We start from the raw sequence: 20,740 nt of genomic DNA, 5'->3' as shown, positions 1-20,740 counted from the left end.
TTGTCAGAGTCTAATTGGTGGTTCATTCCTCTGTTGTGACCCTTGATAAGCTGAAAGAAAGTGAGTGTTCTATTTGGTGCAGTATTAAAGTCAATGTTGAAGGATGTGAAAATGAACACAAATGACCACCTGCCTAATATCCTCTTGGTTCCGGGCATGCTGCCAAAACAGTGCCAACCCACTGAGGCACGAACTCTACAAGACCCCCTGAAGGTGTCCTCTGGTATCTGGCACCAAGACTGAAGCAGCACATTCTTCGAGACCTGTGGGTTGTAAAGTGGAGCTGTCATGGATCAAACTTGTTGGTCCACCACATCCCACAGATGCTCAGTTGGATTAAGATTAAAAAAGGTTTGAGCCAGGGCAAACCGTTGAACTCTTCATCATGTTTTTCAAACCATTCCCAGTAGAACAATGTCCAGAGCATCACACTTCTTCCACAAGCCTGTTGTCATCCCACTGTGAATTCCGATGCCATCATATCTCAACACCTCAAAGTTGGCCATGTTACAACATTCAGTCAGTATTCAGCTGCGACTTGTGATAATGTTGTGGCCCATCATCACTGTAGTCTAATCTGGTTTTATAAGCCTGGTATACATTCATCAAATATCAACTTTTTATATAATAGGTATTATAGGATGTCCAACCACAGACATCCACAATTTACTTTTAAAGCTGTGCATACACAATTTTGCACAAGACAGAGCACAATGCTGAAAAGTAAGTACACTTAGAACTCTATTCATGCTGACAGTAATTGAGCCACTTCTGTTTGCACTGAACAGGACATTCCTTACTCAGACATGGCAATTGACAATCTCATATAGTGAATCTATGGCCACACTACGTTTGTGCATTAAAAATTTCTATGGATAGTCACAATAAAACATAGTTTAATCTATATTAATTTAAAATGTGTGATATGCTTTTGCAAAGTTAGCATTTTGCATATTTCAAAATTGTTTTTTTTTTTTCAGATCTTCAATATTTTGGCCAATAAACGAAGGAATATTACACTTGTTGTGATGCTGTCAGTCAATATCCAGAAAACTATAATTATTATTATTAATATGAAATATTAAACATTTAAAAGTTATTAACCAAATTTTAACCCAGTGGCTTGGTTTGTTATTTTTATAAATCTAACTTGGAAAAAACAGCCATTTAAAGAATCTACAGTACTAAATTAAAGCAACTTGTGTTTTAAATCGAGTTTAAAATATCAATATCTACAGTTGAAGTAAATGTTATTAGCCCTCCCACTCAAAAAAAAATTGAGTTATTTATTTGTTGCTTTGTTGGGTTATTTTTAACCTTTATTGGGTTGTTTATTTAATAACTCAACCATTGGGTTAAATATTTGGTGCTTTGTTGAGTTTATTTATAAACTTTTATTGAGTTATTTATTTGATAACTTCACTAGCTGGATTAAAAATGTTGAATTTCAACAGTCAACTGAATTACTGATGCAGAACAGCTGTATTAATATGCCTGCATAATGTTGTTTTTGCGTTAAAAAGTTTATTTAAGCTCTAACGCAATAATGTTGTTATTTTTCATCAAATTACCTCTTCATGTCGTGATTTTTATAACTGTTTTACCAGCACTTTTAATTATTGATGACACAAACGCACACTTCATAGCCGATCCGTATTAAACAGAATAAAAAAAACACTTTCTCTAGCTCTTGTGTTCATCTTTACAGTTTTTTTGGGAGAAATGATACACATATTTGAGGTATTTGGCAGTCATTCTCATCTTTAGGACCCAACGGAGACATCAACCTGGTGTCGCATCCAGTCTTGGTGAAGGGATGTTGACTTTTTATTAATAACACTGTGCTTTCGCTTGCAAACCTAATTGTAACATAAATAAGAACATTAACACATAAATAGCTATTTAGGAAGTTGCTGGTTAAGTGGAGAATCATTATTGTAGTAGCTATTATTACAATTAAAATTAATGTATTAATAATCAATTGATAATAATTAATGATTTATTAATTGTAATGCTTTTTAAAATAAGTTCCCAAGTGCTCCCAATAACACATTTTTAAACATAATAGTTTCTTTTGTCTTTGCCATGATGATAGTACATAATATTTTGCTAGTTATTTTGCAAGATATTGGAATTCAGCTTATAGGTAAAAGAAATTTAAAGGCTTAACTAGGCTAATTAGATTAATTAGACAGGTTTGGTTATTTAGGCAAGTGAGTGGACAACAGTTGTTTGTTCTACAACCAGTCAACTAATAATTTCTTAGGAGTGATAATAATATTGACCTATTATTTATTTCAGCCAAACTAAAAGTAATACTTTCTCCAGAAGAAAGGAATATTATAGAAAATACTGCACTAATTTTTTACATCTATTTATCATTATTTAAAAAAATAAAGTTTCATGGGAGGGGTAATAATTTTGCCTTTAACAGTGTATGTTTGATATAATTTAACTAGATGGAATCATAGTCTGTTGGTTAAAATGCCTGTGTCCACTACAATTTAAAAAAGAAAAAAAAAGTTGAACTCAAAATTGTAAGGCAACTTGCTGCAGAGCTTTTGACTCAACTTTCAACCCAAGTTCTACACTTGACTCGATTAAAGTTGAGTGTAATTAGTGGCAAAAATTCCAGTCCGCACTTTCAACAACAACCAACTCCTACAAACTGCAAGCTGACAAAAAAATCAGGGAAAGGTCTATACACTTATGTTATTCCACTGTCTTTTGTTTTTGTCACTAATTCATTCATTCATTCATTTGTTTTCTTTTCGGCTTAGTCCCTTTATTAATCAGGGGTTGCCACAACGGAATTCCATCCCTGGGAAACATCCATACACACCCATTCACCCATACACTACGGACAATTTAGCCTACCTAATTCACCTGTATTGCATGTCTTTGGACTGTGGGGGAAACAGGAGCACCCAGAGAAAACCCACGCTAAGGCAGGGAGAACATGCAAACTCCAGACAGAAGCGCCAACTGACCCAGCAAAGGCTGGAACCAGCAACCTTCTTGCTGTGTGGCAACAGCACTACCTGCTGCGCCACTGGATGGCCCTTACAAATTCATTTATACCCAAAATTGCATTGTATGTGAATGGCCTCTAACTGCTATGATGCTGTAGATCTAAACTGCTTATATGTGCATCTTCATGTGGCTGGACTGAACACAATGTCCATTTCAAAAGCACCAACTCCTCAATATCCTTTTGCCATGCTCAGGGAATTCCTAAACTTGTTTAAAACCCTCCTTCCAAACAATTCTTTTAGCCTTGTCAAAACACCCCCACTCTTTCTCGTCTTGTCTGTTTGTCTCCCACTCTCACTCATCGCTCAGATACTCCCATCTGTGGAATGCAGAGAGCTGCTCCTCTGTCTCCCAGAGCAAAGGTCACAGCATTGGCCCTTGTTATTTCCTCTAAACGTCAGTTAGCCAAGCATCATCCTAATGTATTCCTTTAAGTCAGAAGAAAGCTTTTATGGTGTGGATGCAGTGCACAATTGTTCGATTTCAGCATTATTTCTAGAAAAAAAGTAATATCTACTAGTTGTTTACATAAACAACTAGACATTTAAATTATGTGCCGTACTTCTGGTTTGGGAATATTGCATTCAAAGGAACTGAACCAAACAATTTCACTTAATAAGGTTGGCCTAGAAATAAATCCATATACAAAATGAAAACTGGGCAGGAGGTATTGTGTTTTACTTGTATTTGTCATGAACGTTATATTATGCTTGGTATTTGAATTTAACATTGCATTACAAGGATATTTGTGGCCAAAGCTCATATTATTTAAATTCTTTGCTTCTCCAGTTTATTATCTACAGCAGGGGTTCCCAAACTTTTTAGCCCGCGACCCCCAAAATAACAATGCCATTGACTCGCAACCCCCAATATGCTCTGAGGTGGGTTTTGGCATGCAATGCATGCAATGGCGCGCACACACAAATAGACCCAAGTCTATTCTTCGTTTAATTTTTTAATGTATGTGAGTGCTGTAAATGGGCCAGAAAGTTTAACGTGGTGTTGTAAAATCAATCTGCTGCATCTGACGCTATTGCTGTGTCTTTAATATAATGTAATTACCCCAGGGGTCGCAATCCAATAGAACTAGTAACTATAAGATACTATAGTAACTATATAGTATACAGTAACTATAAACATCTATTTTTCTTTTCTCTTCAGTTCGTGGATAAAATAAGGTAATTATGGTTTGTTAAAAATAGATTTTTGGAAATCACAAGGCGATCCCCCTTCATTGTCCTCCACTTTGAGAACCACCGATCTACAGTACAGTAAAACTCAACCTGTAATGTTGCTTTAGAAAACTTTGAGATTTTTTTTATTTTTATTTTGATCTCCTGAAAGTACATTGTTAATTATAATATGCTGCCTTTATACTTGATGCGTGAACTGGGGGGAGAATAATGACGCATACTTAGTACCCAGTATGTTCTTCACAGATTTTTTTTGCCACTTATCGTAAATTACACCCATGTGGCAGAGAAAAAATGGTGAACCAAGTTGTAAGATTGAGAAGACTATAGATATGCAGAAATGAGTTTAAAAGAACAGAAAATAGGAAGTTTTCTCAGTATGGAGTTAAATATCCCATAATAATATTTCTAAAGCGAATCATGGGAGCTGTCTTGGAAGACGAAGTGCTGACTTGAAAGCATGTGTTCTGTGTGATGATGGATTATAGCAAAACAAATAATAACTTAAAACTCATTTGGCCTGGTTTCAACAGCGTTTGATCATAAAGTGACGCTGTGTTGCTCTGTAACTAATCTACTTGAAAACCTGATTCTCGGATATGGAAAACTGCACTGCACAAGATTAAAACAGCTGTGCTGTCATTCTATGAGTTATAATCTCTTTAATTTGGGGTATTTATCTTGTAGATGTGTATACATGCTTATGTTATAATACAATAGAAATATAATAAGTTAATAGACCACTTGAAAATTCTACATTTTAAATTAAAATTCCACATTTGTATATATATATTTTATATCTACCTTCTAAATGTACAATTTATAGTCTAGTGTGTCAGTAAAACCATTGTTTGTTTTATGCTGCAGACATAAAAAAATATATAAATTAAGATTATTTTTTTGCCATCAGATCTTTATAGAACTGATTTTTTTTCTGCATATACATGGAATTTATTTTACAAGTACTAAATTATGTTAATGAGAAAAAAATCTAATGCTTTACATGGTTTTAGTTTTAGTGGATATAAATGGATTCTGTGAAATTACAACACATTTACTTAAACAGACCTTCCTTTCACTTATATTGCATTCATGTAACATTTTGAAATTTAGGATTTTCTGGTAAACATTTTATTAAATGTATAATTTACTGTTCTGTGGAGGAAATACAATTATATAATCATACTCCAGGACTCAAAAGCAATTTGTCCAGTAAAATTGTACACTGTAAAAAATGCTGGGTTCCACACAATTACTTCATGTTGTCTCAACACAAATCGGTTCAGTTAACTTAATCGTTTTCACAAATTCAATTTGATTGAACATAATACAGGCTGCGCGGTGGTGCAGTGGGTAGCACTTTTACCTCACAGCAAGAAGGTCAGTTGCCGTTTTTGTGTGGAGTTTGCATGTTCTCTCCGTGTTTGCATGGGTTTCCTCCGGGTGCTCCAGTTTCCCCCACGATTCTAAAGTCATGCTATAGGTAAATTGGGTAGGCTAATAAGTTGTATGCTGGATAAGTTGGTGGTTATTCTGCTGTGGCGACCCCAGATTAATAAAGGGACTAGGCTGAAAAGAAAATGAATGGATTAACACAAAACAATTAAGTTGTCCCACAAAACTCCCCAATAATTGTGTTGATTCAGCTCATACATTTTGTTGTTTAAGGTTGTTTGAGCAAGCAGCAAAATATTTTTGAGTGCAGCTTAAAATATAAACAACTGAAGAAAGATTACATGCTCTTTTAAAATGTAAAGCTATGATTTGTATTGTCAGATGATTTAAAATGACTTGCTTATCAAAGTTTCTTCTATCCCTGCATTGAAACTTTGATCTTTCTGTCTACTACAGCACTAAGCTACTACAGCACATCTGCAGAAAAAAATGCAGAACTTTCGACCAAAGGTTTGAACGCGTTTAATTTTGCATTTTCTCCAGGAGGCGGCACAGCGGTCGTTTATAATGGAAAAATCGCTCCAGGCTGACGATGTGATGAAAGTTCCATTACTTTCTTGCATTCTCTCGCTCTTCTTTTCTCTTCATTTCTCCAGCGGGAAGCGTCTCTTCTCTCCTCCTCCACACATCACATCCGGCTCACTTTCCCGAGCAGTTTGGTTTCAGTGCAGCGCTATGAAGTCCGATTCGTGTAAAGGAATCTATTCCAGCGCACAGCCCATTTGATTTGCCGCCCAAAAGTGTTCACAGAAGGCTTGTTGCGGTATTTAAAAGTCTAGAATTTGTACATTAGCTATATCCACTGATAAACATTCATGTTGTGGCGTTTTTAAAGAAATACTAAAGTTTATCACTATATTTCACGTATTTGTGTAACTTTAGTCAGGTTTAGCGTTAATTGAGGCTTTTTACGCCGAATGATTCACAAACTGGAATTGGCTCGAACGAATCACCGAAAAGAACCGGCTCGTAAAAACGGTTCATACGCGAATCGGACATCACTGTTACAGTGAGAGGAGCAGTTTTAAGAGGCTGCCGTAGAGGATCTACTGCTGATATGGAGACTCTAACCATATGACCGTGCAACTTTAGTGAAGCGACTGAACGGACAAGGCGCTTTTATGGCTGTAGTCCTGTCAACAACTTCAAACATGTCCAAAAGCCTGAAGAAGAAAAGTCACTGGACTAACAGAGTCCATGAGGTTGTGTTGTCCAGGGGTCCGAGTGGGGATCTAGGGTTCGAGCTGCAGGGAGGCGCGGAGAACGGACAGTTCCCCGTTATTGGAGAGGTGAAACCGGACAGGCGCAAACTGCAGCAGGACGAGCTGCTTCTGGAGGTAAACGATACTCCAGTGGCCGGACTGACCATCAGGGATGTTTGGGCTGTGGTCAGGCACTGCAAAGACCCTGTTCGGTTCAAGTGTGTCAAACAAGGTCAGTTTAACTGTCATTTAACATATAAAGTTTGTTTAAAGTGACAAAGTGTCTATCTATCTATCTATCTATCTATCTATCTATCTATCTATCTATCTATCTATCTATCTATCTATCTATCTATCTATCTATCTATCTATCTATCTATCTATCTATCTATCTATCAACAATAAAGCTACGAGAACCTAGTATAATGATATGGACTATATGCGCTTATGGCGAACCTAGTGCGCATCTGTATTGTACACTTGTTTATGTACGTATTCTGAAGTGAGCACGGGGTTTCACATCTATTATGCATCAGATTGCATCCAAATGTAGCATACGACGAAAGTACTAGTGTTGGTTAAAGTTGTTACTCCCGCGTGAAACTTGTTAGTTTGTTGCTATAGAAGCAGAGTTGGTGAATGGCAAGCCATTTTAACATTAAACATAAACCACACTGGCATATTTTCATGCTAGTTTATGTGTGTCCGTGTGTGTTTGTGTGTGTGTGTTAGTCATGATTTGAAATGATCAAAACCTTTCAAAGTTGTACAAAAACTATTGCACATTGTGATAATGCTGTTAAACTTATATTTTGCTTAGCCCTAGTTGGATCGTGTTCTAGTGAAAGCTGATTAGTTGAAATCTGAATGACAAATGTCAAGAAAAAAAAGATTTTGGTTACAGTTTATTTTTTTAAGGTGACTTAACTGGGTATTATTAATTACCATGTACTTACGAATAGGGTTAGAATTCTGGTTAGGTTTAGGGTTAGTTACATGCAATTTGGTATTGGAGGATAACCGGTTTCAAGGTATAATGCGGTTTGGAAAATTCAAGGTTTTAAAACCGCCAAAGTTTTCTGTTACCATTCCTAAGTTATTTGTACGATTTATTTGTTTGTTTGTTTGTTGGTTGGTTTTTTACATGTTTTTCACAACTATAGGGCAACCGTATCTTTAGCTGAAAAGGAACATCAAAAGCTACTGGTCCAAAATATTTTAAATGCTTCTTAAAATACCAAAACATTTAAAAATAACTTATTTTGGAGCAGTAAACACAATACCGTGAAACTGTGATATTTTTATCCAAGGTTATCATAACATCAGATTCTTATACTGGCCGATGCCTACATATAATTATGCATAATTAACTGTATTTACTATAGTAAGTACATGGAACATGTGTAAAAAAGACACCTTAAAATAAAGTGTTGTGCTACTAGTCACTAATAAATTAAGAAATACTATCTAATGAATAACTAATGAGTTTCTTATAGAATAATCTAGAGTTTGATAGGTTCTAATATCTAACGAATTAGTATCTAATTAGATGAAATATTCTTATAAATAAATTGGAGTATCTAATAATGTACCAATAAGAATACTGATGTCTAATTAAGTATTAATGTCTAATGAAGTACTGGTGTCTTTTAATAATGTACTACTCTTTAAAGAGCATGCACTAGTGGCTAATAAATAAATTCTAATCCTTGCCTTGCAAAAAAGGTAGTAGTAGCATGAAAATAGATAGTAGTTTGGTTTACAGATTGAATGGCAAAACGGCTTGCCATAGTTGGTGTGTTTTTGGAAAGGGGGGCGTGTCCATATAGTGCATCCTGGTGTTTATGTGATGTCATTGTCACATTTACAGAGGCATTGCACTGCATACCACATTCTGTATAAGGTTTGCAAATGTCCTGCTATTTACCCAAATTGAGCTTCTTTGTTGACACAGAAGGTTTATCTTTCCGTTATCCATCAGCTTATTTTGTGCTATCAGGCTGTGATCTGGTCTTTGTGGGTGTGCCACAGTTCTGAAATACATCATGACATTACTATTTTCCCAGTAGGCCTGTGTCTGAACCTCACAATCACACTGTCATGAATGATGCCAGTTTAGTTAAACAAAGTAGCTTATCCTTTCTCTTCGGCAACAGACCCATAATTGTAAGCATTTTAGCTGCTTTAAGATTATGGGTTGGGATGAGTGCATGGCATTCCTTTACTTTGACATGTAGGTTTTTGCATCTTAAAACCTGCCTTCAGTAATTGTCTTCTACAGCGGGGGGGGGGGGGGGGGGGGGGGGTTAAATATTTGTTGCTAAAGCCCCCAGGACAGTTATAAAAATTTGCAACTTGCTCATAAAATCATTTAACATCCTATAAAAACTGAAAAGTTTTGCAAAGTAATGACTTAACATCTCATAAAAATAAGAAACTTTTACACAAATGATTACTCATTCCATAACATGTTTTACATGTTCTTGTTATAATGAATAAACGTTACCTTTTTTTAATTTCACATTTTAGGGACTTAACAGTTACAAGAACTTAATACTGAAATGTTTATATTTAATAATACTTTAAATTAACATGGCATGATAATTGATGAACATTCTCAATATAATGACTTATTAAACATTTTAGTAAATATACAAAATGTTTTCAGGAATTTTATTTATCCATAAAATAATATGAAGTGATGTCATTAATATTTAAAAGTTTTTTCATAATAATAATATAATATCTGTCAGTTTTATATTTGAATGTGATCATGATAAATTATAAAATAAAAAAGTCACTTATGCAAGTCACTCATTATGAGATGTTTGTTAGAATTTGTTGTTATAATACAACTTATAATTATAAAAATATTTTTATAATATAGATAATTATATTTTATAATTTATAATATAGAGAATTTTCTCAATATAACGCTATTTTAAGTGACTGTTATGAAAAAACAAATGATCTTAAGATGTGAATAAATTAATTAATAAGGCTTCTCCTCTAGATTTTATAATGAATTTAATCATTCTCCTTATTATAAATAAAATAATCATATTTTGACCCTCGTTTATATTAAATACATGATTGTATATCTTTATTTTATCAGTTTCATTTAGTTTTCTTTCCCCCTGTGCATGACTCTTATCAATACAGACAACCACCCAAGATCTCTAAAATATTTTCTTGTGATGCTTTGGGCTTGAACGTTCATATTAAGGTCAAATTCAGATGCACTACATTTCAACAGAAGGATACATTTGACATTGGCACCTTGTTTCATTGTCATGACCCTTGTGTTTTGCTGTAGGCACAAGCAAATCAAGAGATCAATATCTTAAATGAAACCCATTCAGACAGAGCACTCAATTTCAAGTCATTTTAAATTCATTTTAATTTTGCCAGCCGTCACCTCCACCTTTGCCCTTAGTGGAGTAATGCTTGTTCAGCTTTACAGAAGGCTCATATGGGTGTGCTGTATCATTTGAATAGCAAATATAAGCAGACTTCACATAATTCTAAAACAATAATCCAGAAGAATCACTTAGTACTAAAAACTGTAACGCAACTGTTTTGTTTGTAACTGTTTAAAGACCTTAATAACACCTTGCAGTTTTTTTAATTTGACATCAATACATTTATCTAGTGGGTAAATGGGATTTTTGTTTAGCAATTTAAATATGAATTTGAAAAATGAAGCTTTATTTCTTCATGACATAGTTACATCAAAGGGGAATAATTTTGGTTAATATTGACATAGCAGTATGTTGTAAATTTATTCGCTGCACATTCATGGTGAGGGTCTTTTGTTACTCTGCATTCCAAAGTTTCTCTATTGGGTTAAGATCTGGTTATTTGGTCTGGTTCTGGTTATCTGTTTATTTGAGTAAAGTGAACTCAGTGTCATGTTCAAAAAAATAATTTGATCTGGTTTTTAGCTTTATAATATGCTGCATTTTACTGATAGATGTTGTTTACATGAAATCCCCATTCTACCTTCTGAATCTCTAAGCAGAAATCAAAACTTATCAGACTCAAAACTCAAGTAGCCTGTTTCCGGTCTTCTGTTGTCTAGTTTTGATGAATTGTAGCCTCAGTTTGTGGTTCTCAGCTGACAGAAGTGTAATCTGTGTGCTCTTCTTCTGCTGCTGCTGTAGATCATTTGTTTCAAGGTTTGTTGTGTTGTATGTTCAGAGATGCTGTTGTAACAAGTGGTTAATTAGGGACCGAGCACCGAACGGTGCAAGGCCCTATTGGAATTGCTCCGTTTATTAGGGACCGAGCACCGAAACGGTGCGTAGGCCCTATTGGAATTGCTCCGTTTATTATTATTAGGGACCGAGCACCGAAACGGTGCGTAGGCCCTATTGGAATTGCTCCGTTTATTAGGGACCGAGCACCGAAACGGTGCGTAGGCCCTATTGGAATTGCTCCGTTTATTATTATTATTATTATTAGGGACCGAGCACCGAAACGGTGCGTAGGCCCTATTGGAATTGCTCCGTTTTTTATTATTATTATTATTATTATTCCGCCCCCTATCGGGGCACTTTTGAGGGGCTAAACATGCCCGAAAACTCATGAAAATTTGCACACACACCAAACGCGGTGTAAATAGCAGGTTGATATGGGTCTCGGAAGTGGGCGTGGCAAAATGACTCGACAGCGCCACCTAGAAAAATTAAACGGACGAGCCCCCGATACACAAATCACGCACATGCACGAAAATTGGCACAGACCTCAAACATGCCAAACCATACGAAAAAGTCTCTTGGAGCCATATCTCAAACCCAACAGGAAGTCTGATATTTTTAACTTCCTGCGGCGAAAAAGTGGCATTTTTGCCATTTCCAGGTGTCGTATTTTAACGAACTCCTCCTAGGGATTTTATCAGATCGACACCAAAATTGAGTTATGTCATCTAAAGGCCTTGGCGATGTTAAATTGCGAAGCTTTAGAGTTTTCATCGATGGCCGTGTCCGTGGCAGCCTCGCAAACTTTGACGATTCGCCACAAAACAGGAAGTCATTATAACTCAGGCATGCATTATCCGATCTGCCTCAAAATTTACACGTTTGATAAGAGTCCTGACCTGAACACGTTTACATGCCGATATCCAGATACAGTTATAGCGCCACCTGCTGGCCACAGGAAATGACATGTTTTACACTGTAACAAACTCCTCCCACAAATTTCATGGTATCAGCACCAAATTTGAGTGCTGTCATCTGAAAGCTCTAGCGATGATATATTGTGAAGCTCTAGAGTTTTCGCAGAGGGGCGTGTCCGTGGCGGCATGACAAACCTCAACGCTTCGCCATGGAACAGGAAGTCCTCATAACTCAACCACACAAAGTCTGATCAGCCTGAAACTTCACATGGTTGATAAACGTCATCTCTTGAACACATCCACATAACAATATTGAAGTGGGCGTGGCAAAATGACTCGACAGCGCCACCTAGAAAAATTAAACGGACGAGCCCCTGATCTACGAATCACGCACATGCGCGAAAATTGGCACACACCTCAAACACGCCAAAACATACGAAAAAGTCTCTTGGAGCCATATCTCAAACCCAACAGGAAGTCAGATATTTTTAACTTCCTGCTGCAAATAAGTGGCATTTTTGCCATTTCCAGGCGTTGTATCTTAACGAACTCCTCCTAGGGATTTTATACTATCGACACCAAAATTGGGTTTTGTCATCTAAAGGCCATGGCGATGTTAAATTGCGGAGCTTTATAGTTTTTGTCGATGGGCGTGTCCGTAGCGGCCCCGCAAACTTTGACGATTCGCCACAAAACCGGAAGTCATTATAACTCAGGCATGCATTATCTGATCTGCCTCAAAATTCACATGTTTAATAAGAGTCCAGACCAGAACACGTTTACATGCCGATATCCAGATACAGTTATAGCGCCACCTGCTGGCCACAGGAAATGTCATGATTTACAGCGTAATAAACTCCTCCCACAATTTTTTTCGTATCAGCACCAAATTTGGTGGGTTGTTATCTGAAAGTTTAAGTGATGATATATTGTCAAGATCTAGAGTTTTTGCAGAGGGGCGTGTCCGTGGCATCATGACAAACCCCAACACTTCGCCGTGGAACAGGAAGTCCTTATATCTCAACCACACAAAGTCAGATCAGCCTGAAACTTCACATGGCTCATAAAAGTCCTCTTCTGAACACATCCCCAAAACAGTAATGAGTCAGTCATAACGCCACCTGCTGGCAGAAGGTTGATAGGCTTATAACTCAGCCAAACAACATCCGATCAGCCTGAAACTTCACATGGTTGATTAAATTCCATTACTGAAGGCATCTACATGCCAATCTTAAGTCATAGTTATAGCGCCACCTGCTGGCAGATGGTAGTTTGCATTATAACTCAACCACACAAAGTCTGATCTGCCTGAAAGTTCACATGGTTGACAAAAGTCCTCTCCTGAACACATTTACATAACAACATTGAGTCTGTCATAGCGCCACCTGCTGACAAAAGGCAGTTTGGCTTATAACTCAGCTAAACAACGTCCAACCTGCCTGAAAATTCACATGGTTGATAAGATTTCTCTCCTGAAGACATCTACATGCCAATCTTGAGTCACAGTCATAGCACCACCTGCTGACAGGAGGAAGTTTGGCATAAATCTATGATTTTCTCGGCTTCTTTATATATATCGGCTTAAAATATTATTGTTCGCTGTTCTCTGTCATCCTGAGGCCACAGGGCGGCGGTGAGCCCGGGTGCGAGGTCCCTATCATCGCTGCTTGCAGCTTTAATTATTATTATTATTCTTCTCTCCAATGAATCGCGATTTAGAGGGGCTAAACATGCCCGAAAACTCACGCAACTTTGCACACGCCTCAGAAGTGGCGAAAATTTACGTTTATTATGGGTCTCGGAAGTGGGTGTGGCAAAATGACTCGACAGCGCCACCTAGAAAAATTAAACGGACGAGCCCCCGATCTACGAATCACGCACATGCACGAAAATTGGCACACACCTCAAACATGCCAAAACATACGAAAAAGTCTCTTGGAGCCATATCTCAAACCCAACAGGAAGTCGGATATTTTTGACTTCCTGCGGCGAAAAAGTGGCGTTTTTGCCATTTCCAGGCGTTGTACTTTAACGAACTCCTCCTAGGGATTTTATCCGATCGACACCAAAATTGGCATTTGTCATCTAAAGGCCTTGGCGATGTTAAATTGCGAAGCTTTAGAGTTTTCGTCGATGGGCGTGTCCGTGGCGGCATCGCAAAGTTTGACGATTCGCCACAAAACAGGAAGTCGTTATAACTCAGGCATGCATCATCCGATCTGCCTCAAAATTCACACGTTTAATAACAGTCCTGACCTGAACACGTTTACATGCCAATATCCAGATACAGTTACAGCGCCACCTGCTGGCCACAGGAAATGACATGTTTTTACAGAGTAACAAACTCCTCCCACAAATTTTATCGCATCAGCACTAAAATTGGGTAGTGTTATCTAAAAGCTCTAGCGATGATATATTGTGAAGATCTAGAGTTTTTGCAGAGGGGTGTGTCCGTGGCGGCATGACAAACCTCAACGCTTCGCCATTGACCAGGAAGGCTTTATAACTCAACCACACAATGTCCGATCTGCCTGAAACTTCACATGGTTGATAAAAGTCCTCTCCTGAACACATCCACATGACAATATTGAAGTGGGCGTGGCAAATAGACTCGACAGCGCCACCTAGAAAAATTAAACGGACGAGCCCCTGATATACGAATCACGCACATGCACGAAAATTGGCACACACCTTAAACACGCCAAAACATACAAAAAAGTCTCTTGGAGCCATATCTCAAACCCAACAGGAAGTTTGATATTTTTAACTTCCTGCGGCAAATAAGTGGCGTTTTTGCCATTTCCAGGCGTTGTATTTTAACGAACTCCTCCTAGGGATTTTATCCTATCGACACCAAAAATGGGTTTTGTCATCTAAAGGCCTTGGCGATGTTAAATTGCGAAGCTTTAGACGTTTTGTCGATGGGCGTGTCCGTGGCGGCCTCGCAAACTTTAACGATTCGCCACAAAACCGGAAGTCATAATAACTCAGGCATGCATTATCCGATCTGCCTCAAAATTCACATGTTTAATAAGAGTCCAGACCAGAACACGTTTACATGCCGATATCCAGATACAGTTATAGCGCCACCTGCTGGCCACAGAAAATGTCATGATTTACAAAGTAATAAACTCATCCCACAAATTTTTTCATATCAGCACCAAATTTGGTTGATTGTGTATCTGAAAGCTCAAGCGATGATATATTGTGAAGATCTAGAGTTTTCGCAGAGGGGCGTGTCTGTGGCGGCATGACAAACCTCAACGCTTCGCCATGAAAAAGGAAGTCCTTATAACTCAACCACACAATGTCTGATCTGCCTGAAACTTCACATGGTTGATTAAATTCCTCTCCTGAAGACATCTACATGACAATACTGAGTCACAGTCATAGCGCCACCTGCTGACAGGAGGAAGTTTGGCATAAATCTGTGGATTTCTCAGGTTTTTTATATATATCGGCTTAAATTGTTATTGTTCGCTGTTCTCTGTCGTCCTGAGGCCACCGGGCGGCGGTGAGCCCGGGTGCGAGGTCCCTATCATCGCTGCTTGCAGCTTTAATTATTATTATTATTATTCTTCTCTCCAATGAATCGCGATTTAGAGGGGCTAAACATGCCCGAAAACTCACGCAACTTTGCACACACCTCAGAAGTGGCGAAAATTTACGTTTGTTATGGGCTTCGGAAGTGGGCGTGGCAAAATGACTCGACAGCGCCACCTAGAAAAATGAAATGGACGAGCCCCCGATCCACGAATCACGCACATGCACGAAAATTGGCACACACCTCAAACATGCCAAAACAGACGAAAAAGTCTCTTGGAGCCATATCTCAAACCCAACAGGAAGTCGGATATTTTTGACTTCCTGCGGCGAAAAAGTGGCGTTTTTGCCATTTCCAAGCGTTGTATTTTAACGAACTCCTCCCAGGGATTTTATCCGATCGACACCAAAATTGGGTTTTGTCATCTAAAGGCCTTGGCAATGTTAAATTGCGAAGCTTTAGAGTTTTCGTCGATGGGCGTGTCCGTGGCGGCCTCGCAAACTTTGACAATTCGCCACAAAACAGGAAGTCTTTATAACTCAGGCATGCATTATCAGATCTGCCTCAAAATTCACACGCTTGATAAGAGTCCTGACCTGAACACGTTTATATGCCAATATCCAGATAAAGTTATAGCGCCACCTGCTGGCCACAGGAAATTACATGTTTTACAGTGTAACAAACTCCTCCCACAAATTTTTTCTTATCAGCACCAAATTTGAGTGGTGTCATCTGAAAGCTCTATCGGTGATATATTGTGAAGATCTAGAGTTTTTGCAGAGGGGCGTGTCCGTGGCGCCATGACAAACCTCAACGCTTCGCCATGGAACAGGAAGTCCTTATAACTCAACCACACAATGTCCGATCTGCCTGAAACTTCACATGGTTGATAAAAGTCCTCTCCTGAACACATCCACATGACAATATTGAAGTGGGCGTGGCAAATTGACTCAACAGCGCCACCTGCAAAAATTAATCGGACGAGCCCCTGATCTATGAATCACGCACATGCACGAAAATTGGCACACACCTCAAACATGCCAAACCATACGAAAAAGTCTCTTGGAGCCATATCTCAAACCCAACAGGAAGTCGGATATTTTTAACTTCCTGCGGCGAAAAAGTGGCATTTTTGCCATTTCCAGGCGTTGTATTTTAACGAACTCCTCCTAGGGATTTTATCCGATCGACACCAAAATTGGGTTTTGTCATCTACAGGCCTTGGCGATGTTAAATTGCGAAGCTTTAGAGTTTTCGTCGATGGGCGTGTCCGTGGCGGCCTCGCAAATTTTGAAGATTCGCCACAAAACAGGAAGTCGTTATAACTCAGGCATGCATTATCCGATCTGCCTCAAAATTCACACGTTTGATAAGAGTCCTGACCTGAACACGTTTAAATGCCGATATCTATATACAGATATAGCGCCACCTGCTGGCCACAGGAATTTACACGATTTACAGAGTAATAAACTCCTCCCACAAATTTTTTTCGTATCAGCACTAAATTTGGTTGGTTGTTATCTGAAAGCTCTAGCGATGATATATTGTAAAGATCTAGAGTTTTTGCAGAGGGGCGTGTGTGTGGTGGCATGACAAACCTCAACGCTTCGCCATGGAACAGGAAGTACTTATAACTCAACCACACAATGTCTGATCTGCCTGAAACTTCACATGATTGATAAAAGTCCTCTTTTGAACACATCTACATAACAATATTGAGTCAGTCATAGCGCCACCTGCTGGCAGAAGGTAGTTTGGCTTGTAACTCGGCCACACAATGTCCGATCTGTCTGAAACTTCACATGGTTGATGAAAGTCCTCTCTTGAGCACATCTACATAATAATATTGAGTCAGAGTCATAGCGCCACCTGCTGGCAGAAGAAATTTTGGCTTGTAACTCGGCCACACAATGTCAGATCTGCCTAAAATGTCACATGGTTGATGAAAGTCCTCTCCTAAACACATCTACATAATAATATTGAGTCTTTCATAGCGCCACCTGCTGGCAGAATGTAGTTTGTCTTAATACACAATCTCCACACAATCTCTGATCTGCCTGAAACTTCACATGGTTGATAAAAGTCCGCTCCTGAACACATCCACATAACAATAATGAGTCAGTCATAACGCCACCTGCTGGCAGAAGGTAGTTTGGCTTATAACTCAGCCACACAATGTCCTATGTGCCTGAAACTTCACATGGTTGATAAGATTCCTCTCCGGAAGACATCTACATGCCAATCTTAAGTCACAGTTATAGCGCCACCTGCTGACAGGAGGAAGTTTGGCATAAATCTGTGATTTTCTTAGATCTTTTTTTATATATTGGCTTAAATTATTATTGTTCGCTGTTCTCTGTCATCGTAATGTCACCGGGCGGCGGTGAGCCCGGGTGCGAGGTCCCTATCATCGCTGCTTGCAGCTTTAATTATTAGGGACCGAGCACCGAAACGGTGCGTAGGCCCTATTGGAATTGCTCCGTTTATTATTATTATTAGGGACCGAGCACCGAACATTGCAAGGCCCTATTGGAATTGCTCCGTTTATTATTAGGGACCGAGCACCGAAACGGTGCGTAGGCCCTATTGGAATTGCTCCGTTTATTATTATTATTATTATTATTATTATTATTATTATTATTCTCCTCCGGAATGAATCGCGATTTTGAGGGGCTAAACATGGCCGAAAACTCACGCAACTTTGCACACGCCTCAGAAGTGGTGAAAATTTACGTTTATTATGGGCTTCGGAAGTGGGCGTGGCAAAATGACTCGACAGCGCCACCTAGAAAAATTAAACGGACGAGCCCCCGATCCACGAATCACGCACATGCACGAAAATTGGCACACACCTCAAACATGCCAAAACATACGAAAAAGTCTCTTGGAGCCATATCTCAAACCCAACAGGAAGTCGGATATTTTTTACTTCCTGCGGCGAAAAAGTGGCGTTTTTGCCATTTCCAGGCGTTGTATTTTAACGAACTCCTCCTAGGGATTTTATCCGATCGACACCAAAATTGGGTTTTGATATCTAAAGGCCTTGGCGATGTTAAATTGCGAAGCTTTAGAGTTTTCGTCGATGGGCGTGTCCGTGGCGGCCTCGCAAACTTTGACGATTCGCCACAAAACAGGAAGTCGTTATAACTCAGGCATGCATTATCCGATCTGCCTCAAAATTCATACGCTTGATAAGCGTCCTGACCTGAACACGTTTACATGCCAATATCCAGATACAGTTACAGCGCCACCTGCTGGCCACAGGAAATGACATGATTTACGGAATTATAAACTCCTCCCACAAATTTTATCGTATCAACACCAAAATTGAGTGGTGTTATCTGAAAGCTTTAGCGATGTTATATTGTGAAGATCTAGAGTTTTCGCAGAGGGGCGTGTCCGTGGCGGTATGACAAACCTCAACGCTTCGCCATGGAACAGGAAGTCCTTATAACTCAACCACACAATGTCCGATCTGCCTGAAACTTCACATGGTTGATAAACGTCATCTCTTGAACACATCCACATAACAATATTGAAGTGGGCGTGGCAAAATGACTCGACAGCGCCACCTAGAAAAATTAAATGGACGAGCCCCCGATCTACGAATCACGCACATGCACAAAAATTGGCACACACCTCAAACATGGAAAAACATACGAAAAAGTCTCTTGGAGCCATATCTCAAACCCAACAGGAAGTCGGATATTTTTAACTTCCTGTGGCGAAAAAGTGGCGCTTTTGCCATTTCCAGGCGTTGTATTTTAACGAACTCCTCCTAGGGATTTTATCTGATAAACACCAAAATTGGGTTTTGTCATCTTAAAGCCTTGGTGATGTTAGATTGCGAAGCTTTAGAGTTTTCATCGATGGGCGTGTCCGTGGCGGCCTCGCAAACTTTGATGATTCGCCACAAAACAGGAAGTCTTTATAACTCTGGCATGCAATATTCGATCTGCCTCAAAATTCACACATTTAATAACAGTCCTGACCTGATCAGGTTTACGTGCTGATATCCAGTTACAGCTATAGCGCCACCTGCTGGCCACAGGAAATGACATGTTTGACACTCTAACAAACTCCTCCCACAAACTTTCCCGTATCAGCACCAAAATAGAGTGAAGTCATCTGAAAGCTCTAGCGATGATATATTGTGAAGATCTAGAGTTTTTGCAGAGGGGCGTGTCTGTGGTGGCATGACAAACCTCAACGCTTCGCCATGGAACAGGAATTTCTTATAACTCAACCACACAATGTCTGATCTGCCTGAAACTTCACATGATTGATAAAAGTCCTCTCCTGAACACATCCACATAACAATATTGAGTCAGTCATAGCGCCACCTGCTGGCAGAAGGTAGTTTGGCTTGTAACTCGGCCACACAATGTCAGATCTGCCTAAAATGTCACATGGTTGATAAAAGTCCTCTCCAAAACACATCTACATAATAATATTGAGTCAATCATAACGCCACCTGCTGGCAGAAGGTAGTTTGGCTTATAACTCAGCCACACAATGTCCCATGTGCCTGAAATTTTACATGGTTGATAAGATTCCTCTCCGGAAGACATCTACATGCCAATCTTAAGTCACAGTTATAGCGCCACCTGCTGACAGATGGTAGTTTGCAGTATAACTCAACCACACAAAGTCCGATCTGGCTGAAACTTCACAAGTTTGATAAAAGTCCTCTCCTGAACACATCTACATAACAACATTGAGTCTGTCATAGCGCCACCTGCTGACAAAAGGCAGTTTGGCTTATAACTCAGCAAAACAATGTCCGATCTGCCTGAAACTTCACATGGTTGATAAGTTTCCTCTCCTGAAGACATCTACATGCCAATCGTGAGTCACAGTTATAGCGCCACCTGCTGACAGGAGGAAATTTGGCATAAATCTGTTATTTTCTCAGATTTTTTTATTATATCGGCTTAAATTATTACTGTTCGCTGTTCTCTGTCATCCTGAGGCCACCGGGCGGCGGTGAGCCCGAGTGCGAGGTCCCTATCATCGCTGCTTGCAGCTTTAATTATTATTCTTCTTCTTCTTCTTCTTCTTCTTCTTCTTCCGCGGAATGAATCGCGGTTTTGAGGGGCTAAACATGCCCGAAAACTCACGAAACTTTGCACACGCCTCAGAAGTGGCGAAAATTTACGTTTGTTAAGGGCTTCGGAAGTGGGCGTGGCAAAATGAC

At 39.1% G+C, this 20,740-nt stretch overlaps 1 protein-coding gene across 16 annotated transcripts in view; it reads left to right on the top strand.

The window, feature by feature from the left end:
- Window positions 1-6,320: 6,320 nt before the first annotated feature.
- The window catches only part of magi2a (membrane associated guanylate kinase, WW and PDZ domain containing 2a), a 328,630-nt gene continuing 314,210 nt past the window's right edge, over window positions 6,321-20,740 (top strand). For 15 of the 16 annotated variants that reach the window (XM_073946372.1, XM_073946344.1, XM_073946347.1 and 12 more), the window contains exon 1: window positions 6,321-7,115. In XM_073946372.1, coding sequence (XP_073802473.1) covers window positions 6,803-7,115 — 313 coding nt within the window. In that variant the 5' untranslated portion in view covers window positions 6,321-6,802. The remainder of the gene's footprint in view (window positions 7,116-20,740) is intronic. The other variant, NM_001327853.1, reaches the window with a different exon arrangement.

The sequence above is a fragment of the Danio rerio genome, chromosome 4 (genome assembly GCF_049306965.1).
Source record: "Danio rerio strain Tuebingen ecotype United States chromosome 4, GRCz12tu, whole genome shotgun sequence".
Taxonomy (NCBI): domain Eukaryota; kingdom Metazoa; phylum Chordata; class Actinopteri; order Cypriniformes; family Danionidae; genus Danio; species Danio rerio.
Note: the sequence above shows the minus strand (reverse complement) of the source record. Positions and strands in the feature narration are given on the sequence as shown.